A 27,853-nucleotide genomic window follows, 5' to 3' on the forward strand; every position below is an offset into this window, starting at 1 on the left:
GTTTTTCCATTTTGTTTATTGTTTGCTTTGCTGTGCAAAAGCTTTTAAGTAGACTCTATTTGTTTATTTTTGTTTTTATTTCCATTATTCTGGAAGACGAGCCAAAAAAGATGTTGCTACACTTTATGTCAGAGTGTTTTTCCTATGTTTTCCTCCAGGAGTTTTATAGTGTTCAGTCTCACATTTAGGCCTTGAATCCATTTTGAGCATATTTTTGTGTATGGAGTTAAAGAATGATCTAGTGTTATTTTTTTACATGTAGCTGTCCAGTTTTCCCAGCACCATTTATTGCAGAGACCATCTTTCCAACATTGTGTAGACTTGGGGGGAGGTGAGTTTTACATCCTTCTGCTCCAGGTTTTGATCTCTTTCAAGTCTGATTCTTCTGATTTTCCCTGACTTGAGAGTTGTTCTGAAAATCCCAATTTAGCAATTTTTCTTTTAGCACTTGAAGAGATTAGTGCTAGCTTTCCACTCTGCTGTTCCTTCCAGATTATAGTCCATCCCCTCATCCTCTGGGCTTTTAATATTTGCCCTTTGTCTTTGTTTTCCAGTTTCATCATTACATAAATTTTTTTCTTTTTAGTCTATTCTGCTCAGAATGTGCTGGGCATCTTTACTCTTTGGACTGGTATAATGTATCAGTTGTGGGAAAATCTAAGCCACTGTCTCCTGAATATTGTCCCTACCTCATCCCTCTCTTCTCTCCTCCAGGATTTCAATCAAATAGACACTTCTATTGTTTTTTTTCTTGAGGACAGAGTCACTATCACTTTTATCTGAGGATAACTCCAAATGTTGAGAAATGACTCAGGACTTCAGTGATATCCATTGAAGTAAAATGTCAACTGAGTAAATTGACATTTACTCAATTGACATGTCGAAACAAAGTCTATTGAGTAAATTTTTAATTTTTATTTATTTTTGATTACAATGGGTCTTTGTTGCTGTGCGCAGGCTACTCTCTGGTTGTGGTGCATGGGCTTCTTATTGCGGTGGTTTCTGTTGTTGTGGAGCAGACTCTAGCGTGTGCAGGCTTCAGCACCGGCGGCACACAGGCTTAGCTGCTCTGTGGCATGTGGGATCTTCCTGGACCAGAGACTGAACCCATGTCCCCTGTATTTGTAGGCAAATTCTCAACCACTGGACCACCAGGAAAGACCTATTAAGTAAAAGTAAACACTTCTCCTGCCTATGATGTGCCAAGTCAAAAATAAGATGATATCAGAAAGAAGAATAGGTTTTACTTATTTCTATTAAAAACAGCTGGTGGAATTTAGCCTCATTTTACTGAAGTTCTGTAGCCCTCAGTAACAGCCTTCAGTCATAAACACAAAAAATATGCATCCAACCTCTGATTGCCAATTTTTCTTGGTAGACAAAGCCGTCTCTTCTGGCATTTCATGTCTTTACTTAAGGAGCCAGTGAAATCCTAATGAATCATACAGGTGGGGTTTTTTTTTGAGAATTTGTAATTTCTCCAGACCCTTCTTACTAAGAAAACAGCCTGAGTGACAAGCTGATCCCCGCCTCCAGGAACTTTCTTCCCCTAGTCAAGCAGGTCTTTCAGTTTCTCCAGGTGCTCTGCACTGCACTATAAGAAGTCAGCACACTGAGATATCAGCCTGGTCTCCGGGGAACACTCCTGAGGCTCACAGCTGAGTGATCCAGGGCCTTGACGTGATTCAAGGAGCTTCTAGGAAGTAAAAGGATAAAGTCCACTTGGAGGGGTAATTATTCTTCCTTTCTTTTCTGAATATTTGCAGCTTGCAGAGTTGGAAGTTTGATATTTCATTTTTTATTTATTTGTTTATTTTTGGTTGCACTGGTCTTCATTGCTGTGTGCGCGATTTTTTTAGCTGCAGTGAGTGGGGGCTACTCTTTGTTGCGGTGCATGGGCTTCTTGTTGCAGTGGCCTCTCTTGTTGGGGAGCACAGGATCTAGGCACATGGGCTCAGTAGTTGTGGGGCATGGGCTTAGATGCTCCATGGCAGATAGAATCTTTCCAGACCAGGGGTTGAACCCATGTCCCCTGCTTTGGAAGTGGTTTCTTAGCCACTGAGCTAGCAGGGATGTCCCAGAAGTTTGGTATTAGCAGTAAAGTTTTTCTAAGACCTCCTAATTCTTCCTTAAGTTTTAAAACTTTATAAATATCTAGAAAATGAAGACACCAATATTTCAAACTCAAACCTCTCCTCAGACCCCAATTTTCTAGTAAGCATTGAGTGTTCTTGGTTTGACTTGGCTGCAGGGCATTTACTAGCTAGAGTTTTAGTAATGTTGCATCTTTGTCTTTCTCTGTACTAGCCAGGGGTTCAGCTAATGGAAACACTTACTGATGATTGAATGTGAGCTGAGGCAGGGGACTCCAACATAACATCTGTCATGTTGCTTCTAATCCATTTCTTCTCCTCTTTTTTTTCTTTTTTTAAAATAGGGCTTGGAGCAATAATCAACAGATTTAAAAGTGTGCTCGAGGCTGATCAGAGGTTTTATATCCAAAGAGGTATTGAATTTGGCACTGGCCAGAAAGTTCCTGAGAGCAGCAATTTTGTACCATTTCCTCAAAAAATGGAGAGCAGAGACAAAGCTGAGACAATCAGGTACGTCACTGTGTGTAGTCTGGGTTTTTCCAATCCCAGGTGCTCTAATACTCTGCCTCTGGAGGTTGCCCTTTTACATGGGAAGGGGCTTCTCAGAGAGACCTCATTTGATGGCCTTTCTCCCTAGTGCAAGGTATTTGTGTTTTTGCCACACCATGTGGGATCCTAGTTTCCCCAACAAGGGACCGAACCCTGCACTGGAAGTGCAGAGTCTTAACCACTGGACCGCTAGGGAAGTCCTGTAAGGTATTGTAAATGGTACCAACTACTCACTGTGTAAAATGGTACTGACTTGGTGGTGAGCTTAATGTGAAACTGTAAATCCATGACTTGGCTACAAATGTGAAAGTAAGATTCCATTTACACCCAGAAGTAGAGTAGAGGTCTGTGTCCCTGGCTCTGTCATCTGAAGCCTCCCAGGTATGCTATCCACTCCCTGCCACTTATGGGTCCACTTGTTGCTTGTTGATGCTGAGAAAACAAGAAGAAGGATAAAGTGGGGAAATAGCTCTTAGGATAAATAGGACTTGTGTTCTAATTCCTGACTTGTCACTGGCCAGGTGACCCTGGGCGAGTAACCTAACATCTCTTGACCTCAATTTCTCCAACTGTCAAACCAGGATTAATAGAAAACATTCATTTTTGTTTTGTGGGTTCCTAAAACCATGCTGAGTATTTTTGAGACATTTAATCAAAATGTAAGGAAGACGCTATGATTGTCCTCATTTTATAGATGAGGACATTGAGACTTTCAGTCACTCAGGTCATTTTCCTAATGTCATATCAACGGATTTGAATTCAGATCTCTTTGTTTCCACAGCCTTAGTCACTAGGCTGTTGAAAGTGAAAGTCGCTCAGTCGTGTCTGACTCTTTGTGACCCCCATGGACTACACAGTCCATGGAATTCTCTAGGCCAGAATACTGGAGTGGGTAGCCTTCCCCATCTCTAGGGGATCTTCCCAACCCAGAGATCGAACCCAGGTCTCTCACATTGTGAGAGGATTCTTTACCAGCTGAGCTACAAGGGAAGCCCAAGAATACTGGAGTGAGTAGCCTATCCCTTCTCCAGCAGGTCTTCCCCACTCAGGAATCAAACCTGGGTCTCCTGCATTGCAGGTGGATTCTTTACCAACTGAGCTATCAGGCTGTTGATAGTGGGTTAAATGATTGCTCTAATACCTCTCAACTCTAAAGTCTTAGAATTTTATGATTTAACCGAAACCAAAAATGAAGAAGGGGAAGACAAAGAGAAGGCAAGTGCAGGCAGAAGGCTTCCACCCAGAGGATTGGCTTGGGAAGGTTAGCTTTTCTTGGTCTGCGTCTGTTTTTCTCAGGAGACACAGGAGATTGGACGGAGGCAGAGGACAGGCAAGAGCCCAAGAATGAGAATGTTCTGCTAACTGTCCAGGCTTCACAGCAATGAGCAATACCCTCCCAGGCACTACCTTCTTGTGAGATCTTCGCCGTGGGTTTGCTGTGGAGGGCAGGCACCCCATCAATGTGGGTTCTGAGGATCCACTGCGACACTGGCCCGGCTCTAAATAAGTGAAGAGCAGCTCCTACCTCAACTCCCAAGGCAAAGAAAGGTGGTTTTATCTTGAAACTAATGATCAAACGGTTTCGCTGGTGGCTCAGTGGTAAAGAATCTGACTGCCAACACAGGAGACACAGGTTTGATCCCTGGGTGGGGAAGATCTCCAGGAGAAGGAAATGGTAACCCAGTATTCTTGCCTGAGAAATCCCATGGACAGAGGAGTCTGGAGGGCTATAGTCCACGGAGTTGCAGAGTTGGAAATGACTTAGCAACGAAAAAAAACAGCAATGATCAGAGTGTCTAAACCTAATTTTGTGTTTATGGCTTTGTATTGTTTTCCTTATAGAACTCCTGTAATCAGCAGAACTACTTCTGCTGATTACATAGTCTTCAGGTATGGCAAGGCTATACTTATTCTGATATTTTTGTTCATGAGAATGCAAGTCATTGAAATAGACTGAAGTAGGGCTCCTTGGCTTTAAAAAATATGGACTTGTTTTAAAGTAATGTTGAATTCAAGTCATTTTTCTAGACTCTTCAATAGCTTCCAGAAATAAGATTCAGAAAACTCACCAATTAGCTATGCAGTTTTTACCAAACTGTGGAAGGCTCTATGGAAGGTTTTGTACTCCTTTAAAAAATGACTCTAGTGTTTTTCCAGTAAATGGTTGATAGCTATAAAGCTCTTATTTAGGGCTAATCCATGGTCAGTGAGTTTGCTGATAATCATTTCAGTTCAGTTCAGTCGCTCAGTCGTGTCCGACTCTTTGCAATCCCATGAACTGCAGCACACCAGGCCTCCCTGTCCATCACCAACTCCCGGAGTCCACCCAAACCCATGTCCATCGAGTCGATGATGCCATCCAACCATCTCATCCTCTGTCATCCCCTTCTCCTCCTGCCCTCAAACTTTCCCAGCATCAGGGTCTTTTCAAATAAGTCAGCTTTTCATATCAGGTGGCCAAAGTATTGGAGTTTCAGCTTCAACATCAGTCCTTCCAATGAACACTCAGGATTGATCTCCTTTAGTTAGAAGGAATGTAGCCTCAAGTACAAAATGTCCCTCTTCAAAAGAAAACATTAAAATTACCCCTTTGAGGGGACTTCCCTGACCATCCAGTAGTTAAGACGTTGCCTTCCAGTGCAGTGGGCCTGATCCCTGGTCAGGGAGCTAAGATCCCACATGCCCCATGGCTGCCAAAAAACCAAAACATAAAAAACATACTGTAACAAGTTCAATCAAGACTTTAAAAATGGCCCACATTAAAAAACCTTTAAAAAAAATTGCCCTTTTTTCTCTTTAAATTAGCAATTATTAACATAAATGCCCTAATACAAGCCAAGGAGTTTTTCTCCATAAGTTATTCTTCCCCCCAAGAAAGGTTTTAACTTATGCTTAAGTTTGTGTAAAGTTTCTCATAATTAGTAGCGTTCTATTATTTTTATCATGAAAACCAAAATCCTCTTTAAGGAATACATGTAAACCTGACAAAATCTCAATCATTGTTAGTTTTGGATGCTTGTAGAGATCAACTGGGGGTGCGTCCCTGGTAGTTCAGCTGGTAAAGAATCCACCTGCAATGCAGGAGACCCTGGTTCAATTCCTGGGTTGGGAAGATCCCCTGGAGGAGGGATAGGCTGCCCACTCCAGTATTCTTGGGCTTCTCAGGTGGCTCAGCTGGTAAAGAACCCACCTGCAATGCAGGAGACCTGGGTTCAATCCCTGCGTTGGGAAGATCCCCTGGAGGAGGGCATGGTAACCCACTCCAGTATTCTTGCCTGGAAAATCCTCATGGACAGAGGAGCTTGGAGGGTTACAGTCCATGGGGTTCACAAAGAGTCAGACATGACTGAGTGACTAAGCACAACACAGCACAGAGATCAACTGACTAAATGGGAACTTAAAAAAGAGAGAGGCAAGAGAGATTTAATCATGATAGTAGGATTGATTATCTCACATTTGGCAAGACTATATAACTTTGTAAATAATTTAATGATCAACGTGAAGACTTTACAGGAAGTGTTTAAATTATGGATGATGCAAACGGATATATATTGAATGTTTTGTACATATATTTATGTTGAATATATATATATATATTGAATTTTTTAAAAAGCAATTATCTGGAATACTAGGTGGAAGGATAGTTGGACACTGTGGTGAAATTTCCAATGATTATATGCAGATACAAAAAGGTGTATTTAATTAACACTCAGAAGGGAGTGAAAATTACATGCTTTGGAAAACTTACAGATGACCTGAAATCATGAAGACATTGAGATAAAACTGTGTAGATACAAGTATTCCCTGAATTGGGAAAAAGGTGATTTCTAAATTAGCATGTCTATCCCTTTTAAATGTGCATATGAAATGTACTTCCTAAATATTACATATAGATACTTGACTATTTCACTTACATCTATCAAAGTTTATATATACTAACTGTTAAAAATGAATCCACGAAAAATTTTTTTGGCTGTTCTTGTTGGGAAAAAAAAAAGGTGATCCCTTTATATATGAATACAGTCTCCTTATAATGAATAAAAATTTCTGTTAAAACACACCTAAATCAGTTAGGACAGGTGAACTTACTTTACATCATGTTAAATATTTGAATTTTCTCCCTAGGAATGAAAAAGTTGTGAACTGCTTATACCAGAATCGTAATGCACTTTTTAGGCTGGTTTGCTTTCCTTGGGGAGGAGGTGGCTCCACTTTCTTTGCCAAATGGGGCCAAGATATTCCTAATTCCGTGGAAGGTATGTGAACTTTTACAGTAAGTAATTTGCACGGTCAGATAACATGCACATACAAATAATACAGATTTCCTTACTGGGGGATAGTTAATATTAATAGACACTCAAGATTGCTCTTCAATAAGAGCAATTTTGTGATTTTTCTACTTCCAGAGTAAGAAATTCTGCTATCTTCTGTTACCGAATTAAACATGTTATACCATTTGTTAAGGCCAATAGGTCACTGAGATTCTGTTCAGACTCTGTTCAACTTTTTTACGCCCCTTGTCTCTCTGTCTATTACCCTGTCTGTCTTAGGAATTTTCTTTCTTTCCTTTTTTATTGTTGTTGTTGTTTAGTCTCTAAGTCATGTCTGACTCTTTTGCGATTCCATGGACTGCAGCCCATCAGCCTCTGTCCATGGGATTACCCAGGCAAGAACACTGGAATAGATAGCTATTTCCTTCTCCAAAAGATCTTCCTGACCCAGAGATCAAACCCACGTCTCATGCATTGGCAAGTGGATTCTTTACCACTGAGCCACCTGGAAAGCCCCTGTCCTAGGTACTTTCTTATTGGTGGACTGTGAACTTGAATTTTTTTTCTCACAGCAGCATGAAAGTGAATTAAACACCACTCTTCTTTTAAGTCATTTTCTGATTATATTTTCTTATTCCCGGACATGGGTAGCTTAAGATAAGTTAAAAGCCTTGAGGGACAAAACACTGTACCTCTTACCTCTCTGAAACTGTAAGTCACTCAGTTGTGTCCAACTCTTTGGGACCCCCATGGACTGTAGTCTGCCAGGTTCCTCTGTTTATGAGATTCTTTAGGCGAGAATACTGGAGTGGGTTGCCATTTTCTTCTCCAGGGGATCTTCCTCACCCAGGGATCAGACCCAGATCTCCCACCTTGCAGATAGATGGTTTATAGTCTGACCCACCACGGAAGTCCCTTATATCTGAGGTCACAGCATCTAATTCTTGGCTGACGTTACAGCACTGTTTTCCAGCTTTTGGCTCAGCTGGTAAAGAATCCACCTGCAATGCAGGAGACCTGGGTTCAGTCCCTGGGTTGGGAAGATCCCCTGGAGAAGGGAAACGCTACCCACTCCAGTATTCTGGCCTGGAGAATTCCATGGATCATATAGTCCATGGGGTTGCAAAGAGTCAGACACGACTGAGCGACTTGCACTTTTCCAACTTTTCCCTCTCTAGCCCTGTGGGAATATATACAGTGCTGCTGACTTCTTGGCCTCTTAAAAGTAAAGCAATTATATTCTAACAGAAACTTAAAAAGAAAAAGTAGACCTCCACCTGCAGTCTAGAACTTGCAACCTGTACCAGGTAATTGACATATCTCTACAGCAGGAAAGAGGCTGGAGAAATTGCACTTCACTTCTCCAGAGTTTTCCTCTCTTCAGGGAGGTCCAGGTTGCCCCAGCAGTTCAATGATGCCTTCAAACAGGTACTGTGCGTGCGTGTTATTCAGCTTCCCTACCTGTTCAATGAGAGGATTTTTCTGCTGTAAGATATTAAAAAAATTTTTTTATTGGATTATAGTTGATTTACAATGCTGTGTTAGTTTCAGGTGTGTAGCAAAGGGACTCAGTTATACCTATATGGAGTCTTTTCTTTTTTTATAGACTCTTTTCCCATATAGGCTATTACAGAGTATTGAGTAGAGGTCTCCGTGCTATACAGCAGGTTCTTATTAGTTACTTATTTTATATTTAGTAGTGTGTACATGTCAACCCCAGTCTCCCAGTTTATAGCCCTCTTATCCCTTGGTAAGTTTATTTTTTCCATCTGTGACTCCACATCTGTTTTGTAAATAAGTTCATTTATAGTTTTTTAGATTTCACATATAAGCAATACCATATATTTGTCTTCCTGTGTCTGACTTCACTCAGAGATTGTCATCTCCCCTACCAGGGAAGACAACAATCTCTGAGTGAAGTGTCTCAAGTAAGTAAGTGTTATCCTCACTAGAGATGACACTCTCTAGGTCCTAGATCCTGGAAAGTTGGTTCAATAGCGTAGTCTAAGAAACCATCAAATATCAATTACTACTGCCTTTTCAATACTACTATTTTGAAATATTTGCTTCAGATTTTATTTTTACTTTTGATTAAGATCTCTGTTAATCTTTTAAAAATACAACTATTTTTTAAAATGGTTTAGATTTATGGAAAACTTGCAAAGTTGTTCTCAACTACGCCTCACCCTGTTTCCTCAATTATCTTCAACACACAGTTTCATGTCATTATATTTCAGGGACATTTACATGGATTATAATTTCAAATATTAGTTCTTTACCAGTATTTTAGTTTGTTTACATTTCTTGAGAGTCACCATTTGTCCCTGTGTTGGAACCCTTTCTGACTTTTGTGATTATCACCTTCTTTTGGGCTCTTTTCCTTTTTTCTTTGTTTTCTTATTCCCAGCTCTTTTATTCCTGTCCTCCATATCCATTTAAATACATTGCATCTATTACCTCGCAGACAACATTCAGTCATTTTAAAAATAATTTTTGTCCCTTCAATCAATTTCTTTCCAGTATTCTGTCACCCCTTTGTGCAACTGTCTGACTATTTCTGTTCAGGATTTTCAATTTCTGAGTTATAGTGTTTTTTCATGTCTGCAATTTCTCATTTGAATTTATATTAGAGTTTTGTATTGTTTGCTTTGCTTTGTGAGCTTTTTAAAAAGCATGTTCAATCATTAGCTGAAAAAGTTTGACTCTTACTTTGTTTTGTGTGTTATGCTTCTACTCATGATGAAGTATGTTGGATTTTCCTGACCCACAAAAACAGGTCATTCTGGAACTTTGAGATGTTTTGAGGAATAAACTCATGTTCTTAAACAGTGGGACTCATACACTACATTTTTGTAAGGAGGGGATGAGGAAGGAAATGAACTTACATTTAACATATGCATAAAATACCTTTCAAGGCTTATATTAATAATTGATACCTTTGATTGCCCTTAGCAGCAGCAGCTGGATAACTAGGTGGCTAAGAGCAAGATTTGGAGAGATTCTTGCATTGCAAGCCTTTTTGTACCTCTTGAATATTGAACCATGTATGAGTTTAAACTACCCCAGAAATTAAAAAAAAAAAAAAAAAATTCCTGTATGAAAAAACGAAAAACCACCCAGGTCATTCAGCAGGGGGTGCTGCTGCTGCTGCTAAGTCGCTTCCGTCTGTGCAACCCCATAGACAGCAGCCCACCAGGCTCCCCTGTCCCTGGGATTCTCCAGGCAAAAACACTGGAGTGGGTTGCCATTTCCTTCTCCAATGCATGAAAGTGAAAAGTGAAAGTGAAGTCTCTCAGTAGTGTCCGACTCTTAGGACCCCATGGACTGCAGCCTACCAGGCTCCTCCGTCCATGGGATTTTCCAGGCAAGAGCACTGGAGTAAGGTGCCATTGCCTTCTCCGTCAGCACGGGGTAGCCCGAGGCAATTAGTTGCTTACTCTGTTTATTAGTTCAAGGGTGCCCTCTTCTGTCACTATAAGTGAAGTGCAGTTTATAAATAAATGACACTGTGGAGTTGGGGGGGGTTCATTCTTCTGATTCTTCGATGCTACCTGGCATCTGTGGGGCTCTTATCTTCAGTCACTTCCTTCTTTATTTTTGCCATCAGGCCTCCAAGGGATGTTCCTCCCTTTCCAAGGTGCCTTTCTCAGCCACTACAACTCTGCTCCCTCATGCTTTCCAAGCCCCTTTCTCTCCATTTCCAGGTACCAACACTCTGCCATGGAGGTCTCCCCAAAACCCATGCACTAGAAGAAGAGAGCCCTGTTACTAATATATAAATATATTTTACAAATTATTGAAGGTAATTTCGTATGAGGTTTTCAATCAACAGTTGACAGTCTAAGATAGATATTTCACATATTTTTCTGACTTTATATAAATGTAACATACTGTAAATGTTCCTCTGAAGCTTGCTTTTTTCCCCTCTGTTTTTCTGAGATTCATCCCTTGAATATGTGACTCTCTACTTCACTGACTTTTAACTAGTATATATTATTCCACTGTGTGACTGTATGTGTCTAGTTTTCTCTTTATAGGTATTAAGGTCTTTTTCTGCTATGTGTAATAACTTCTGTGAGCAGTCTCACATACAGTTGACCTTTAAATAGTGCAGGGGTTAGGGATGCTGAACCTCTACACAGTTGAGAATCCATGTATAATGAGTAGTTGGCCCTCTGTTTTCAGGGTTCAGCATCTGTGGAATTAACCAGCTGCATTTCTTGTAGTACTGTATACTTACTATCGAAAAAAAATCTGCATATAAGTGGACTCTCCCAGTTCAAACTCTTGTTGTTCAAGGGGCAACTGTATGTGTTCATGCATGCATGGGTAAAAGTCTATACTTAAAGGTGGAATTTCTGGGTATTGGAATAGGAATGTCTCTACTTCAAACTGTCCTCCAAAGGAACTGCAAAGATTTATACTGCCAAAGCAGCACATGAAAATTAGAATCCCTTTATATCCTTGACAACACTGTTATTGCCAAGTCTTTAAATTTTTTGCCAATCTGTGCATGAAATTATTCTGATTTTGTTCTGTTATTTCCAATGTTATTGAGATGTAAATGACTGAAGAAGCTTGGGGCTTCCCAGGTGGCGCAGTGGTAAAGAATCCATCTGCTAAGGCAGGAAACGCAAGAGACGCAGGTTCAATCCCTGGATTGGGAAGATCCCTTGGAGGAGGAAATGGCAACTCGCTCCAATACTCTTGCCTAAAAAATTCCATGGACAGTGGAGCCTGGCGGGCTACAGTCCATGGGGTTGCAAAGAGTCATCATGACTGAGTGACTGAGCGCACTCACACACACACACACACGCCTGCACATGGTGAATAAGTTTAAGCTGAACCACATAGCTTGACATGTATGTATTGTGAAATGATCATCATATACGTTTAGTTAACATCTATCCTCTTAAATAGTTTCAGTTATCTTTCCTGTGATAATTTTTTGGATCTATTCTCTTAGCAATTTTCAAATATGCAATACAATATTGTTAACTATAGTCACCATATTGTACATTATATCCCTAGAATGTATTCATAGTAATCAAAATAGTATCCTTTGGCATAAAAACAGACACACAGGCAAATGCAATAGAATTGAAAGTCCAGAGATAACTTCCCAAATACACAGTCAACAAACATTTGACGAGAGCGATATGAAAGTCGCTCAGTTTTGTTGGATGCTTTGCAACCCCAAGGACTATACAGTCCATGGAATTCTCCCAGCCAGAATACTGGAGTGGGCTGCCATGCCCTCCTCCAGGGGATCTTCCCAACGCAGGGATCGAACCCAGGTCTCCTGCATTGCAGGTGGATTCTTTACCAGCTGAGCCACCAGGAAAGCCCACAGAAAAGACAGTCTCTTCAATAAATGGTGCAGGGAAAGCTGGATATTCACAGAAGAATGCAACTAGACCACTCTCATCACTCACTCAAAAAATTAACTCAAAAAGAATTAAAGACTCAAACATAAGACCTGAAATTATAAATCTCCTAGAAGGAAACAAAGAAAAAGCTCCTTGACATTAATCTTGGTTACAGTTTTTCAGAGATGACACCTACAGCCCAAACACAAAAGTAAGATAAATAAACAAGATGACTCCAAACTAAAAAGCTTCTGCACCACAAAAGAATCAGCAAAATGAAAAAGCAACCTACCAAATGGAAGAAAATATTTGCAAATAAAACCCCTAAGAAGGAGTTAATAGCTAAAACATATAAGGAACTCATACAACTCAATACCAAAAAACAATGATTTTAAAATTGAATAAACAGAGGAACTGAATAGATATTTTCTGAAAGACAACTTACATGGCCAACAGGTACATGAAAAGATGCTCAACATCACTCATCATCAGGGAAATGCAAATCAAAACCACAAGGTATCACCTCACACCTGTTAAAATGCTGGTTCCCAAAATGACAAAAGCATTGATGAGGACACGGAGAAAAGGGAACCCTTGTGCACTGTTGGTAGGAATACGAATTAGTGAAGTTACTCTGGCAAACAGTATGGAAGTTCCTCAAAAAATTAAAAATAGAACTACCATGTGATCCAGCAATTCCACTTCTGGGTATATATTGAAAGAAACAAAACTGGTTATCTCAAAGAGATAGCTACACGTCCCATGTTCATTAGAGCATTACTTACAATAGCCAAGACATGGAAGCAACCTAAGTGTCCACTGATGGATGAATGATATAGAAAATGTGATATCTAGATAGACAGATAATGAAATAATAGTTAATACTGAGCTGAAAGGAAGGAAATCCTGCCATTTGCAACATCATGGATGGATCTTAAGGGCATTATACTAAGTGAAATAAGTCAGACAGAGAAAGACAAATACTATCACTTATATGTGGAATCTAAAAGAACAAATTCAGAGAACAGAAGTGATTGGAAGAAAGGGGTGAAGGTGGTCAAAAGGTACAACTTCCAATTACAAGATAAATCCCTCTGATTTTAAACGGAGCGATCCTTGCTATAGGTGCGCCTGGGCGTGTTTCTCACATATATATTGTTCCTGTTGCTCAGTCTCTCAGCTGTGTCCGACTCCTCGCCACCCCATGGACTCCTGCAGCAGGCCACCCTTCCCTGTCCTTCACAATCTCCTGAATTTTGCTCAAACTCACATGTCTATTTATGCTTCCTTCCCTGTGAGTTTCTCATCAGATTCGTATGCTTACTTTTCCAATTGATTCTCTTCTTTTTATTGATGTCTAGAAATTCTTTACATATTTATGACCCTAATTTTTTAGGTAGTGGAGGTTAAAATGTCTTTCCCAGTCTATGCCATTTCTTTCTTCACATGTTGTCTTTTGATCCATGGAAGTCTTAAATTTTAATATAGTCAAGTTTATCTCTCTTAAAGTTTGCACTTCTTACGGCTTACTTTAAAAAGTATACCCTAACTGTCGGTCACAAAGTTATTTGCCAATATTTTCTTCTATCAACTTTTAAGCATTTTGTCATATTCAAGCTAGAATTGACTTTTCTGTATCATGTAAGAGCTAGGTATTTATTGATTTCACATGAATAATCAGCTGACTTGGTTATTCAGAGACCTACACTTTCCTTCCCACTGATTTTAAATGTCAACACAGTCAAAAAGTAAGTTCCCACACGTATGTCGTCTATCTCTAAGCTCTCTATTCTGTGCCATTGGTCTATTTGCCTTTCTCATAAATTTAAGGCACTTCAATGCCTTGTCCTTCTCAGCCACCCTTGAAACTTGGTGTCTTATATTCCTGATACAAGCCACAATGGTGTGATCACTCACCTATAGTCCTGGACATCCTGGAATGCAAAGTCAAGTGGGCCTTAGGAAGCATCGCTACGAACAAAGCTAGTGTAGGTGATGGAGTTCCTACTGAGCTGTTTCAAATCCTGAAAGATGATGATGTTAAAGTGCTATACTCAGTATGCCAGCAAATTTGGAAAACTCAGCAGTGGCTTCAGGACTGGAAAAGGTCAGTTTTCATTCCAATCCAAAACAAAGGGAATGCCAAAGAATGTTCAAACTATGCACAATTGCACTCATTTCACACGCTAGCAAAGTAATGCTCGAAATTCTCCAAACTAGGCTTCAACAGCACATGAACCGAGAACTTCCAGATGTTCAAGCTGGATTTAGAAAAGGCAGAGACCAAATTGCCAACATTCATTGGATCAAAGAAAAAGCAAGGGAATTCCAGGAAAACATCTGCTTCATTTACTATGCTAAAGCCTTTGACTATGTGGATAACAACAAACTGTGGAAAACTCTTAAAGACATGGGAATACCAGACCATCTTACCTGCCTCCTGAGAAACCTGTATGCAGGTCAAGACATAACAGTTAGAAACAGACATGGAACAATGGACTGGTTCCAAATTGGGAAAGGAGTACATCAAGGCTGTATATTGCCACCCTGCTTATTTAACTTATATGCAGAGTACATCATGTGAAATGCCGGGCTGGACAAAGCACAATCTGGAATCAAGATTGCTGAGAGAAATATCAGTAACCTCAGATATGCAGGTGACACCAGCATTATGGCAGAAAGTGAAGAGGAACCTCATTAAGAACCTCTTGATGAAAGTCAAAGAGGAGAGTGAAAGAGCTGGTGTAAAACTCAACATTCAAAAAACAAAGATCATGGCATCCAGTCCCATCACATCATGGCAAATAGATGGGAAAACAATGGAAACAGTGAAAGACTTTATTTTCCTGGTCTCCAAAATCACTGCAGATGGTGATTGCAGCCATGAAATTAAAAGAGGCTTGCTCCTTGGAAGAAAAGCTATGACCAACCTAGACAGCATATTAAAAAGCAGAGACATTACTTTGCTGACAAAGGTCGGTCTCTTCAAAGCTATGGTTTTTCCAGTAGTCATGTATGGATATGAGAGTTGGACCATAAAGAAAGCTGAGCTCTGAAGAATTGATGCTTTTGAACTGTGGTGTTGGAGAAGATTCTTGAGAGTCCCTTGTTCTGCAAGGAGGTCCAACCAATCAATCCTAAAGGAAATCAGTCCTGAATATTCATTGGAAGGACTGATGCTGAAGCTGAAACTCCAGTACTTTGGCCACCTGATGCAAAGAACTGATTCATTGGAAAAGATCCTGATGCTGGGAAAGATTGAAAGCAGGAGGAGAAGGGGATGACAGAGGATGAGATGGTTGGATGGCATCACCAACTCGATGGACACGAGTTTGAGCAAGCTCCAGGAGTTGAAGGACAGGGAAGCCTGGTGTGCAGCAGTCCATAGGGTCGCAAAGAGTCAAACACAACTAAGCGACTGAACAACAAGAAGCCATAGACAGTCATTCTGTTAGCATAGGCTCATGACTGGAATTTTTATTTTTTTTTATTTTTTTTTCCAGTTGTTTTTATTTATTTATTTTTCATTTATTTTTATTATTTGGAGGCTAATTACTTTACAGTATTGTAGTGGTTTTTGCCATACATTGACATGAATCACCATGGATTTACATGTGTTCCCCATCCTGATCCCCCCTCCCACCTCCCTCCCCATCCCATCCCTCTAGGTCTTCCCAGTGCACCAGCCCTGAGCACTTGTCTCATGCTTCCAACCTGGGCTGGCGATCTGTTTCACACTTGATAATATACATGTTTCGATGCTCTTCTCTCAGATCATCCCACCCTCGCCTTCTCCCATAGAATCCAAAAGTCTGTTCTATACACCTGTGTCTCTTTTTCTGTCTTGCATATACGGTTACCCGTTACCATCTTTCTAAATTCCATATATATGCATTAGTATACTGTACTGGTGTTTATCTTTCTGGCTTACTTCACTCTGTGTAATGGGCTGGAATTTTTAATTCCCTCTTATTTTTTCTCTTTTCTAGTTATACCATTTACCTTAGTGTGAGCCAAACTCTGCATGCATGATTCATCCAGTGTTTCTAAACGTTTTTTAAAAAATTCTAAATGTTGGAGAGTATTTTTTAGATATGTAGTCTGCTATAGCTTGTGTTCATTTAATCAGCAAATTCTAAAATTTTTCTCTCCTTACATTTGACTAATATTATTCACATCTTTGATACTCTTCCCACCATATTAACTTAAGCCCTTTCACAGTATCGCAGCAACCCTCCCACCATCTGCACACATTAACCGTCTTCCTTTACTTCCAGTGCATGCCATACGGCTTGCTGGAAGAGAAAGTCGGCTTGACGAACTTTTTGCAAGTGACATGCATCAGGTGGTTGATGAAATTACCTGTGCCCTACTGCCGATCATCCAGGGTGAAAATTTTGCATTTTTTGGCCACAGGTATTTAACCTCCGTTTTTATTTTATTTTTTTTATTGTTGTTGTTTTTAAACCTCTGTTTTGAAAAACATTTGGGGGACTTTTTTCCACCACAGATCCATGGTTAACGTTGTCCTCTGTGTCTTCTGGGATGTGTGCCTTTGTTTTAGTTTGGTTTTGATGTTTCACCACTGCTTGAAAGAATGATTGATTCAGTATGGTTAGAGCTCTTCTCAAATGAGAAAGTCAGACTGAAAGAAGTCCTAGTAGGGACCGAAAAGATGGAAAGGCCTAGTGCTGAAATGAATGGAAACCTCTCCTTCAGGAGTGTGTAGATCCTAGGCTTCTCTTGGTATCTTCTCTTTTGAAAATAGCCCCAGCATGTTGGGTAACTCTGACCAGCCACGGCTCTTACAATTGGCCAGTCTGTACAATCATCTGACTTTTTTTCCCTTTTAGGCAGAAAGCATTAAGATTTGTAAAATCAAGACTCTAGCAGCAACGTATATCCCATTTATTTTTAAAATTAAAAAGGATATAAAGAGTATGTATTTCTTAAGCTAATCTGTAGGATTTTAAGGTTAAATCATAAATATCAGAATTCTGTCTGCCTCTTACTCAGTTTGACCTTTGGCAACTTCCTTGGGTTTCTGAATTAAGTTTCTTCCTCTGGGAAGCCGGAATGATAATGGCTCCATTTCTGAGGATTAAATGAATAATAACCATAAATTACTTGGTATTAATTATGGTAAGGACTCAGTACATTTTGGCTCCTGTATTATATATATTTACAGATACGATTGAGCAAAAAAAAAAAAAAAAAAAAAAAGAAAAGAAAAATCAAAGTATCCATTATCCCAGATAATCCTTCAGAATTTTGATGTGGCTCCATAGTATTTTTGCATGTTGGGATCCTATTTTATATTTCTTCCTAATTTTTCCCCCTACTTAAACTATTGCTATGGAGATCTGTAATTGCTGCAAGATGATTTTGTCAATTCCTTTTAAGAGAAGAATTATTTCTATCTTATTTTCTGTTATAAAAGCACTTTGATGACATTTTTGTAGAAAATTTAGTATACATTTCTTATAAATTTCCTAAGGACCACATGTCCAGAATTTAGGTTAATGACATACACATTGATAGAGCACTTGATAGAAATTTCCAAATCACCTTCAGTTTACACTCCAGCGGCAATGACCATGGAACTGAGTTTCCTTTGTTCATTGCTTGAAGATAGTTGCAAAAAATGTTCTTGATCAATACTGTCTACAAAATATAACTACATAATGTCTACAGCAGTTCACAAACTTTTTACTCCTGGCATTGCTTTAATACTGGGTTGACCAAAAGGTTCATTCAGGTGTTTCTGTAACATGGTATGGAGAAACCCAGACAAACCTTTTGGCCAACCCAATACTTCTGGAAGCATTGAGGGGATCAACAAGATTTTATGTGTGGTTTATCCATCAATATTTACCATATTAGAAAATAAAACTATGAAACTTTCAAGATACTTAACATTAATAATCCCCTTATATGCTGCTATAAAGAATACATATTTTATGCAAGACTGTATTTTCCCAAAAAAGCACTGTGAGAAGAGTGGCACTATTTTACACTTTGGCACACATTTGGTACACTGTGGCACACATGTCTGGCTTATGAGAAGGCAGCTAAGATTCTCTCTTTTGCATTCCAACTGTGCTGATAACCCATGACACACGTGGTGTATGGAAAACTCAACTATGCTCTCCTAAAAAAAAAAAATGAGAGTTTAAAAGGGAAACATTTTAGCAATATTCTAAAAATGGCTTTAACCTCACAGACCACCTGAAAAGGTGACAGGAACTCCTGGAAGTCCCCAGACTATACCTTGAAAACTGCTGATAAATATTAAATACATAGTGACATCTATCTTTCAGGGAGGAAAGGAAATTTAAATTAATTTCAAGGCATGGTGGAAATCAGTATTCCATCCTACTTTGAATTATCTAGGATGTCTTGAAACACTGCTGATGTTGCTGCAAATCATTGAAAACTTACCATTTACAAATAAGTTAGCTATTATTCAACTAATGTAAGCTCTCCTTCGGTCTGTTTCATGATCATTGCTGTGTTTATGAGTTCTTGTGGACTTCTGATGTATTACCATGAATTTCGTTGAATAGTTATTGTCATGTTTTTCTTCCCCAAATGTAGTATGGGATCTTATACTGCATTTTTTACTGCGCTACATCTCAAAGAAAAATATAATCTAGAACCGGTACATTTATTTGTGTCAAGTATAAGCCCTCCTCATGTAAGTAATTTCGTTTTCCTTAGGGAGGGTGGTGGGATGGATGGTAGTACAGTGGTGAAATCAAGTCATTGTTTTCCTTTCTGATGAGTTTTGATCACCAGTAGACATGGTGATGAATAAAAGATACTATTGGTTAATGAAACACTCACAAATCTCTTTCACTGTCATCTTCTCATCTTTGCTCTGAAATGCACTTTAACTGTTTCCCGGTCAGTGCCTGCACTGGCCCAGGCGTCTCTGATGAAAACTATTGATTCTAAGTGTATTTTCCTCCATTCTGAGTCAGCAGAGAATTTAACTTTCAGCAAACTAACTGGATCATTCTTTTTTTTTTTAATAAAAAATGTTTATTTTTGGCTGTGCTGGGTCCTCATTGCTGTGCACAGCTCCCTCTAAGTTGCAGAGAGCCAGGGCTCTTCTCTAGTTATGGCGCAGGCTTCTCACTGCGGTGGCTTCTTTTGTTGTGGAACGGAGCTCCAGGGCACACAGGCTTCAGTAGGTGTCGCACATGGGCTCAGGAGTTGTGTCACACAGGCTGAGTTGGTCCGCGGCATGTGGGATCTTCCTGGACCAGGGATTGAACCAGTGTGCCCTGCACCACCAAGGCAGATTCTTTTCCGGTGGTCAGGTACTCCTGTCTGCCATCAGGTGATGTTCTGTGAGCACTCCTGTGTCTGAAGGTGTATTCCTGATGTATCCGTGGAGAGAGGTGTACTCCATGTCCACCTATGTCTCCGCCATCTTGTACTCCCCACAAGGCGGATTCTTAACCCCTGGACCACCAGGAAAGCCCTCATCAGAGAACTCTCAAAATCACCGAAAGGGAGAGTAGAGAGCACTCAGGGTCTGAACAGGTGCTTTAAATGAAATGTCAGAGTAATGTTTTTACTGTTTCATGCCAAAGGCCCAACTTCGTTTCCTCAAAGATGATATGTGTGACGAACAAACTGCCTTTTTACTAAAGAAAATGGGAGGCATTCCTGAGGATTTTGTTGGTGATGAGGAACTGAGTCAAGAATCTGTTACCAAAGTGTTAGCAGATCTTCACATTTTGAAAGATGTCATGTAAGTCATTGAGGCATGTTTTCTTTCTTTTTAAAAAAAATTATCTATGGAAGATGCAGGTTGGCCGTTCTCTGAGGATGCTTATCCAGGAAGGCAGAGTTTGACTTGTTTTCTTTTGAGGCCCACCTGTGATATTTTTGCTGCCTTAAAATGGAGCCTGGGCATGGAAATTACATTAATCAAGGATGAACAGGGCATCTTTATCTTTTTAAAAAAATGTGGTTCAATGTGTGTTGGGTTGGCCAAAAGTTTGTTCGAGTTTTTCCATAAGATCTTACAAAATCCCCAAATGAACTTTTTGGCCAATCCAGTATGCTTTATCACATAAAAAACATTTGCTGAATAAATTACTAATGTCAAAGGATGCTCATCTTCTTAGGGGAACAGCAGAAGGGGATCCCTACTTATTAAATATGTGGAGGTGATCCAAGACAAGGGAGTGGTTTGCTTCTTGGGGGAATTTTGTTCCAGAACTCATTTGGTTCCATGACACCTGACTATTCCTGTCTCCTGAGAGGTCTCATTGACATTTGATTCTTCTAATAGGACTGAAGTCCTAATGTTCCAGATACTGGCCCTAATAAACTGAAACCACAAGGTTCTTCCTTTTCTAACCTCCCCACAGCAGGACCTGTGGGGCCAGCATTTGGCCCTCAGTCACTATTATATACCATCATGCATTTCTTCAATTTCATCTGGCTCTTGTCTCCTTTGGGGAGGAGCCGGACACATGGGTCTGTGTTCCTTTTCTTTCTGCCACAAAGCCTGGAGCTGAACCTAGAGCCTCCACAGGCAGTGCCTGTGAGTAGAAGTTTATACAAATAGCTTTAAAAAAAAGAAAAAGTGGAGCAGACTTGAAGCACCTTGGGAACAGAGACAATCCTGTTCATTTTTTATCACATCTCTGCGTTCACGCCGATGCCCACCTCTACTCCACCACTAGGGGCACTAGCTGCCCTGGTCTGTCATCTTTCTCCATTTCTACCCCAACTGTCTGAGCAAATGTGGTCCCCACAGGGCTGTGCTGTCTGTGTTCCTGGCTTAGCATGGAGTCAGAATCCAAGAAACACCAGTCCAAATCCGACATCCCCTACTTCCGCCAAAGGAAACGTGATTCAAAGCACTGTGGACATTCAGTGAAATAGCGTAGGCAAAAGCTGCTTTTTAATTAAGCCTCGCACAAACATGCCTTCTGCAGAGGCTGTTCACCAGGATCCAGACCCCTGGCCTAGTGGCTGTGAGATCTGGATCCAGGGTCCCGCCTGGAGGAAGGGATGCTGAGAGTAAACCCCTCAAGGCGTGGTAGGTGAGGAGGCCAGGAGGGTGTGTTTAGGAGACGGCGTGGATATGGCACATGACAAACCACCCTCAACTTTTAAAAATCCAACCCGACAATTCACTACCAGAGGCTCTGGTGACTTTGGGGAATTAACATTTGTTAAGAAGAACCCTGAGTGTTGGAAAGGGAGCGGAGGTTCAACCACAGACCCTGAGAGAAATTGAAATAGAGAAGTTCATGACTCACGGGTCATGGAGGAGGTCCACGGTGCACCTCGTGGGGCCACACGGGGAGGTCAAGGCCGACTGCAGGCAGAGAGGTGGCCGGACCTGATGGACATGCCCTTAGGCGTGGGTGGAGGGCTTTGGAATTCCCGGGCTAAGTCCGGATTGGTCAACTTGAACCCCAAAGAGCAGGTTTTGGTCAACTTCACGGGAGGTTTATCTAAAAGGTATACAAGGGAAGGCTCTAGGGGGTCCGGAGCAGCTGTCACCTAGGCCGCTGGGGGAGGGTCACAACAGGAACTCACCCATGTTCGTGACTCTGCACGTGCTCCAGGAAGGCCGAGGGTCAGGTCCAGACTCTCACAAGCTGCCTGGCCACACAGCATGGATGCTGAGGCACCAATATTATAAAGCAGTTTAGCTAAACTCTCAAGAGCTCTCAAAAGAAACCTCCCCCAGACTGAAAATAAAAGTCACTCACAAGGATATTCCACTTGCAGAATTAAAAAAAAAAAAAAAGTTTTTTAATAGTCTCACCCTCTCCCCAGCAAATCAAACCTCAGGAGCTACTTATAAGGATTCACTTCCTCTCTCCAAATCTCAAATGTCCTAAGCTTGTTCTGGATTCTCCCCTTTCTGCTTCCGCTCCTTCCCCTTCCTCGGTCTGCTCTCCTCTCTCCAGCTCTCCGCAGCACTCAGCTTTTCCCAATATACATGAAATCAGACCTGAAATGTCTCTCCACCCTCTCCTTGCCCATCACCCACCCCCAAGGCTCAAAGCCTGGAGGTCAAAAGGAAAATCCGAGGCAGGAGGGAAGGCTTTGCAGCTTCACTTCACTCAAGCTGTCCTCCTGTCCTACTCGGACGAATGCACAGTCCTCTTCTCTCTCTGGGACCCTGACGACACACAGGTCAGGCTGGCTGTCATCGTCCCAGGGCTCTCAGATGTTCTCCTTTTTTTAAAACTTTTTTTTTCTTTTCGTTTCAGTTTCGATAATTTCCATTAACCATCTTCATGTTGACTGATTCTTCGCTCAGCCGTTATCAAATCTACTGAATAGCTTGTCAAAGGAATGCCCTGTTGCTGCTACTGCTTATTTCTAGAATTTCTTTTGGACTCTTTCTTGCAGTCTTCACCTCTTTAATGAACTTCCCCATTTGTTCACATATGTCCATTTTTTCCATGAAATCCTTTGGCATCTCCATCATAGCGACTGTCAAGCCCTTCTCTGACAATTCCAACATCTGGGTCTTATTTGAGCCTTGTGCATGTGTGCTAAGTCACTTCAGTCGTGTCCGACTCTTTGCAACCCTATGGACTGTAGTCCGCCAGGCTCCTCTGTCCATGGGGTTCTCCAAGCAAGAATACTGGAGTGGGTTGCCATGCCCTCCTCCAAGGGATCTTCACCATCCACGGATTGAACCGGAGTCTTTTATGTCTCCTGCTTTGGCAGGCGGGTAATTTACCACTGAGCCACCTGGGAAGTCTTATTCTTTTAATTACTTTGCCTCTTAACAATGGAGGTTATATATTGCTTTTTGTGTCTGATAATTTTTTTTTTTATTGAAAGCTAGGTATCATGCATAAAACAGGTATTCTATTGAAGGATATCATGCATGGAACTGACATAAATATACTTTATGATTTGAGCACATCTCCTCTGGCAGGACCTGAATGTGGGGAGTTGGGTCAGTCCAGACTAGAGAGGAGCTGAGTTTCGGTTTTGTTGCTACTATGGTTACATTTCAGGGCAATGGTTCTCCCAAGTTACTGTGTGCTTACTGTGGAGACTAGACTGGAGGATTTTTCTCAATTTTTCTGTCTCTCTCCAGGCTCTCCCCCACTGACAGCTGTTGTTTGGCCCCCTATGTGTGATGCTAGCATCTGGGGTAACACGGGGAGCTCTTGGATATCTGAGCCAATCTTCAGCTTCAGTCTTAGCCAGGTCCTCTGTGTCTAGGCCTTGTGGGTGGGTCTGGTGGGTATTAGGTGGAAGTTTCCAGTCCCTCCCCAGAAGTAGAAGACTTTCCCTTGGCTTTTGTATAGAACTGGGGGCCTGGCAGCTCAGCCGGTAAAGGATCCACCTGCAATGCAGGAGACCCTTGTTTGATTCTTGGGTCACGAAGATCCCTTGAAGAAGGGATAGACTACCCTCTCCAGTATTCTTGAGCTTCCCTGGTGGTTCAGATGGTAAAGAATCTGTCTTCCTGTGGGAGAACTGGGTTTGACCCCTGGGTTGGGAAGACCCCCTGGAGGAGGACATGGCAACATACTCCAGTATTCTTGCCTGGAGAATCCCCATGGACAGAGGAGCCTGGTGGGCTACAGTCCATGGGGTTGCAAGCAGTTGGACACAACTGAGTGACTAAGCACAGCACAGGGGGCCCAAGACCCTTCCCATTCCTTCCCCCAGGGTAGAGGGTTAATGCTTCCATTCCCTACATCCATGGATCTTCCCATGTGCCCTGGGCGGGGGGCGTGGTGGGAGTATTTGATGCCCCTCCTCCAGCAACTGAGATTTCTGCTTAGTAGGAGGGGAGGACTTGACTGGGGGCGGGGTTAGTGTCCATCTCATGGTCGCATCCAATTTCCTGCTGTCCACCTGCCCAGCAGAGAGGGCTATTTCTGACCTCCTGCCTGTTCCTATTCTTTCTCGTGAACCCCTCGTGGGGGGCCATGGACAGGAGCCTGTGAGTCAGTGTGAACTGCCTCTGACACATCACCCCACGCTTGGTCCCCAGCACTTGAGCATTTGTAGCTGGTTCCTTCTCACCCACATGGACAGCAGACACCCCTTCATCCTGTGCTCTGCCTACATGAGACAGTCCGTGTGACCCACCTCTCCTTAGAGGGGCCCAGCCTTCCCTGGAGTTCGCTATCTGGTTTGCCTTGCAAACTCAGCTTCCTGATGAGTTCAAGAATTTATGGTTTTGCAGTTTGTCGGGCATTTTTCCTTGTTAGGCTGCGAGGGGCACCCCTGGTTTTCTACATTCCAGGCAGAAGTGGGAATTCTTGCCCGGACTATTGAAAGAGACAACCCTTTGTCCCCTTCAGTCTGTTCTACACATTGTACCAAAAGGGATGACTGTCAAGTCCAGTCATGATATGCCTTGCCCTAAATCCTCTTGGTGGCTTCTGACTCTCTTAGGATGACCAGATCTCTTCAGGAGACCTACACGTGGCCCTCGCTTGCTTATTATTCTGTTTTTTGGTCACATCACGTTGCCTGTGGGATCCTAGTTCCCTGACCCAGGATTGAACCTGCACCCCTTGCATTGGAAGCTTAGAGTCCTAGCCACTGGACCACAGGGAAGTCCTCTTGCTTGCTTCTTCTACCACAATTTGTCCCAATTCTCCATTCACTCATGGAACAAAAGCCACCTGGTTTGTGCTCACCTGGCTCCTCTTTCCCTGCCATCTCTGCCCGTTGCCGAGTTTTTCCTATCTACTCAGATCTCAAGTCTAACCCCATGTTCCAGGGAGTCCCTGCTTGATGTCACTCCACCCCCCACTTGTCAAGTGTTCACAGATCACCCTGAACTTGGTGACCCATCTGTTCAGTCATCCGGCGACTTCATTAATGTCTGTCTCCCCAGCCAGTCTCTAAGCGGCAGGAGGAAAGGGGCTGTGCTTACCCAAGTGTCCCTAGGGACTAACACAGCCCCCAGCACCAGCTCTCAGCAAATGGTTTCCTGCTGTTTTGATGAAACTGAGAATCGGCAGAATCAACTCAGGGGCCCTCTGTCCATAAATCTGCATCTATTCTGCACACAGCAACCCTCTGCCGAACAACGAAGGGCTGGGGGATAGAGAGGTGGCCATTTCAGGGGAATGATAGTTGAAGATACTATATAACCAGCCCCATTTTGAGTTGGACTGGGTGCCCAGGTGCCACCTGCCTGCACCTGGCTGTTCCAGAAGCCAGAAGATCTTGGAAAATAACCTGGACCACAGTGACTCTCAGGTGCTGACACGTAAAAGTGCCATGGATAAAAATAAAATAAAATAAAATGTTTGTATTGCTGTAAACAGCAAAAGGGAAGGAAGTGAGGACTTGTTTGATTTAAATGAGGTTATTAATAGGAAAAGATTCTAGGGGGTGTCTAATACGAAATGTTACCAACCGGCACCTTTATATTTGCAGCTGTGACACACACTCGAAGACTCGTCTTTCTTGTGACATAACATGCTTTTCTGGATCTGAAGATATACCAGTGGATATGGAAGGTGAAATGATTTTGATGGCTTGAGGTGTTTTATTGAGATATCTGATGATTTCCATGCCAGAGGTGCTGGCAGGCCTTGCAGCACAGATCTGATTTTTTTTTAAATGTCCTGTACTAGTTCATAAATCCAGCCGTGCACATTTTTTCATACACTACAAGGGGATGTGTAATATCCATGCTTCTTTTTTTATCCTTAAACTATTGCCATACTTCAAGTAAGTGTCTTTTTAAAAAAATTCACTTGTATAAAAATGGTCTGGTTAGTATAGGGCACAAACGCCAAACAAAAGTATTAGTGTTAAAAACAACAACAAAAAACCTCTCAACTGGCAGTTGCATGGAGTAGAAAACTGGTCCCAGTTTTATCTAGTGTAAATGGAGAGATGTCAGTTCTGTGTAAAATGAGAGAAGGCAGGTAATACCACTGCATACTGAGAGGTCTCTGAGAAATTAAAAATTCAGGATGCACAGAACATGAAACCATGGAAGTAACCCTACCACCAGTGTCAGCTCTTAGAAAAGTAACACCTGGAAGTAAATCTGCGGGTGGTGGCATCATTTGTTATTAAATACAATTCTGTTTTTTCAGCCTGGAAAGATGTAACCAGTGGAAATTTTGACAGTTTTGTGCTTCCAGGACACCACTTCTATCTTCTGGAACCTTCCAACACAAGCTTCATCAAGAAATACATAACCAAGTCTCTAGAAATATCAGCGCTTGCCTCTTGACAGATAACCTCCCCTTCTTGGTCTTAAAACAGTCCCATTGATCATGTGATACTCTTCTTCGGTTTTTCAGAGTAGCTTAGGAGTTTGTTTCAGAGATTGGAAAATGATCAATTTGCTGCTGTCAGGGTGATGTGTTATCTACAAATGTATTTCCCCACAGAGCATTTACATATCTGGGGGATGCAAGATGAATGGGTCAAGAATACTTTCGGGAGGGTCTTTTTTCTTTGTATTAGAATCACATTTGGGTCTCATCTGTGGAAGGTTTGTCAATGAAGTTCCTGCTTGGGCAATGATTCGTTTCTTCCTTTCGGTTATTCTGACAGTGAAAATCACAGACAGGGGAAGTGCTTGAAATGAAATGACTGTTTCATTAACACACTGGGGCCCAAAGCCTGATCTCATCTTTTGAAATATAGGGTTGCCCCAATCAATGAGGAAATGTTAAAATAAGATAGCCCTGAATAATCATTGCTGCCTGTCCTGGCAAGTCCCTGGAATGCCCGTAGCCTTCTTAGGTTCTCTTCTAAGGGGTTCCTCTGACCTGGACTGCTTGCTATCTCTGTGTGTTCCCGCTGCTGTTCAGGCAATGACCAACTGGGACTCAGGGTGACTGTCTGGAGTCTAGTCCTCAGTGTACAGAGGGTCAGGCACAAATGCCAGACCCAGCAGGCTGCCTCAGCTTCATGTGTGATCATCTGAATCAGACAGAGAAAGCAAGCACACCAGTTGGAAACATACAGGAAAGAAAAGGGAAAAAATTAAGTAGGAGAATGATCTGAGTCAGAGCAACGGCAGACCACCACTGGTAGGATTCACAGATGCCTACTGCCCGGGATGGAGAGGCACCATATCCCCAGGGCTACATGGGTCCTGCCATCTCTGCCGAGGCCCAAACCATGTTTGTCTCTTGGAATCCTGGCTGTTTAATTGGCACCTTGATTTGTTATCTCCCTTGGTTCTTCACAATAAAGCCCCTACTGCATGCAACCAGTGTCTCTTCCTTACGGCTTCCAAAGCTTAACACAGCTTGACACGCTAAAATGTCATCTAAAGCACGGATGTGTTTGGGATCACATAATATGGGGTCGTGTTTTTGTTGGTTTAAAAATAGTATATAGAGAGTCTTAGTAAGATTAAGGGAAATACACACAAGAGGGACTTTTTAGAATATATCATTCTTTTTAATTTTTATTTATTTGGCTGCAGTGGGTCTTAGTTGCAGCATATGAACTCTAAGTTGCAGCATGTGGGATCTAGTTCCCTGACCAGGGATCAAACCTGGGCCCCTGCATTGGGACCTCCGAGTTTTAGCTACTGGACCACCAGGGAAGTCCCCATTGTTTCTTT

The 27,853-nt window shown here is 41.7% G+C and overlaps 1 protein-coding gene across 1 annotated transcript; it reads left to right on the forward strand.

Moving 5' to 3' along the window:
• Window positions 1-1,596: 1,596 nt before the first annotated feature.
• Window positions 1,597-27,481, forward strand: OLAH (oleoyl-ACP hydrolase). Its single transcript, XM_061125734.1, has 8 exons — window positions 1,597-1,730; window positions 2,438-2,603; window positions 6,768-6,898; window positions 16,560-16,698; window positions 18,880-18,979; window positions 19,884-20,044; window positions 25,693-25,775; window positions 26,364-27,481. The coding sequence occupies exons 2-8, from the start codon at window positions 2,572-2,574 to the stop codon at window positions 26,501-26,503; spliced, it is 786 nt and encodes a 261-aa protein (XP_060981717.1). The 5' UTR covers window positions 1,597-1,730; window positions 2,438-2,571; the 3' UTR covers window positions 26,504-27,481.
• Window positions 27,482-27,853: the final 372 nt, after the last annotated feature.

This window comes from Dama dama, chromosome 23 (genome assembly GCF_033118175.1).
Source record: "Dama dama isolate Ldn47 chromosome 23, ASM3311817v1, whole genome shotgun sequence".
Taxonomy (NCBI): Eukaryota; Metazoa; Chordata; class Mammalia; order Artiodactyla; family Cervidae; genus Dama; species Dama dama.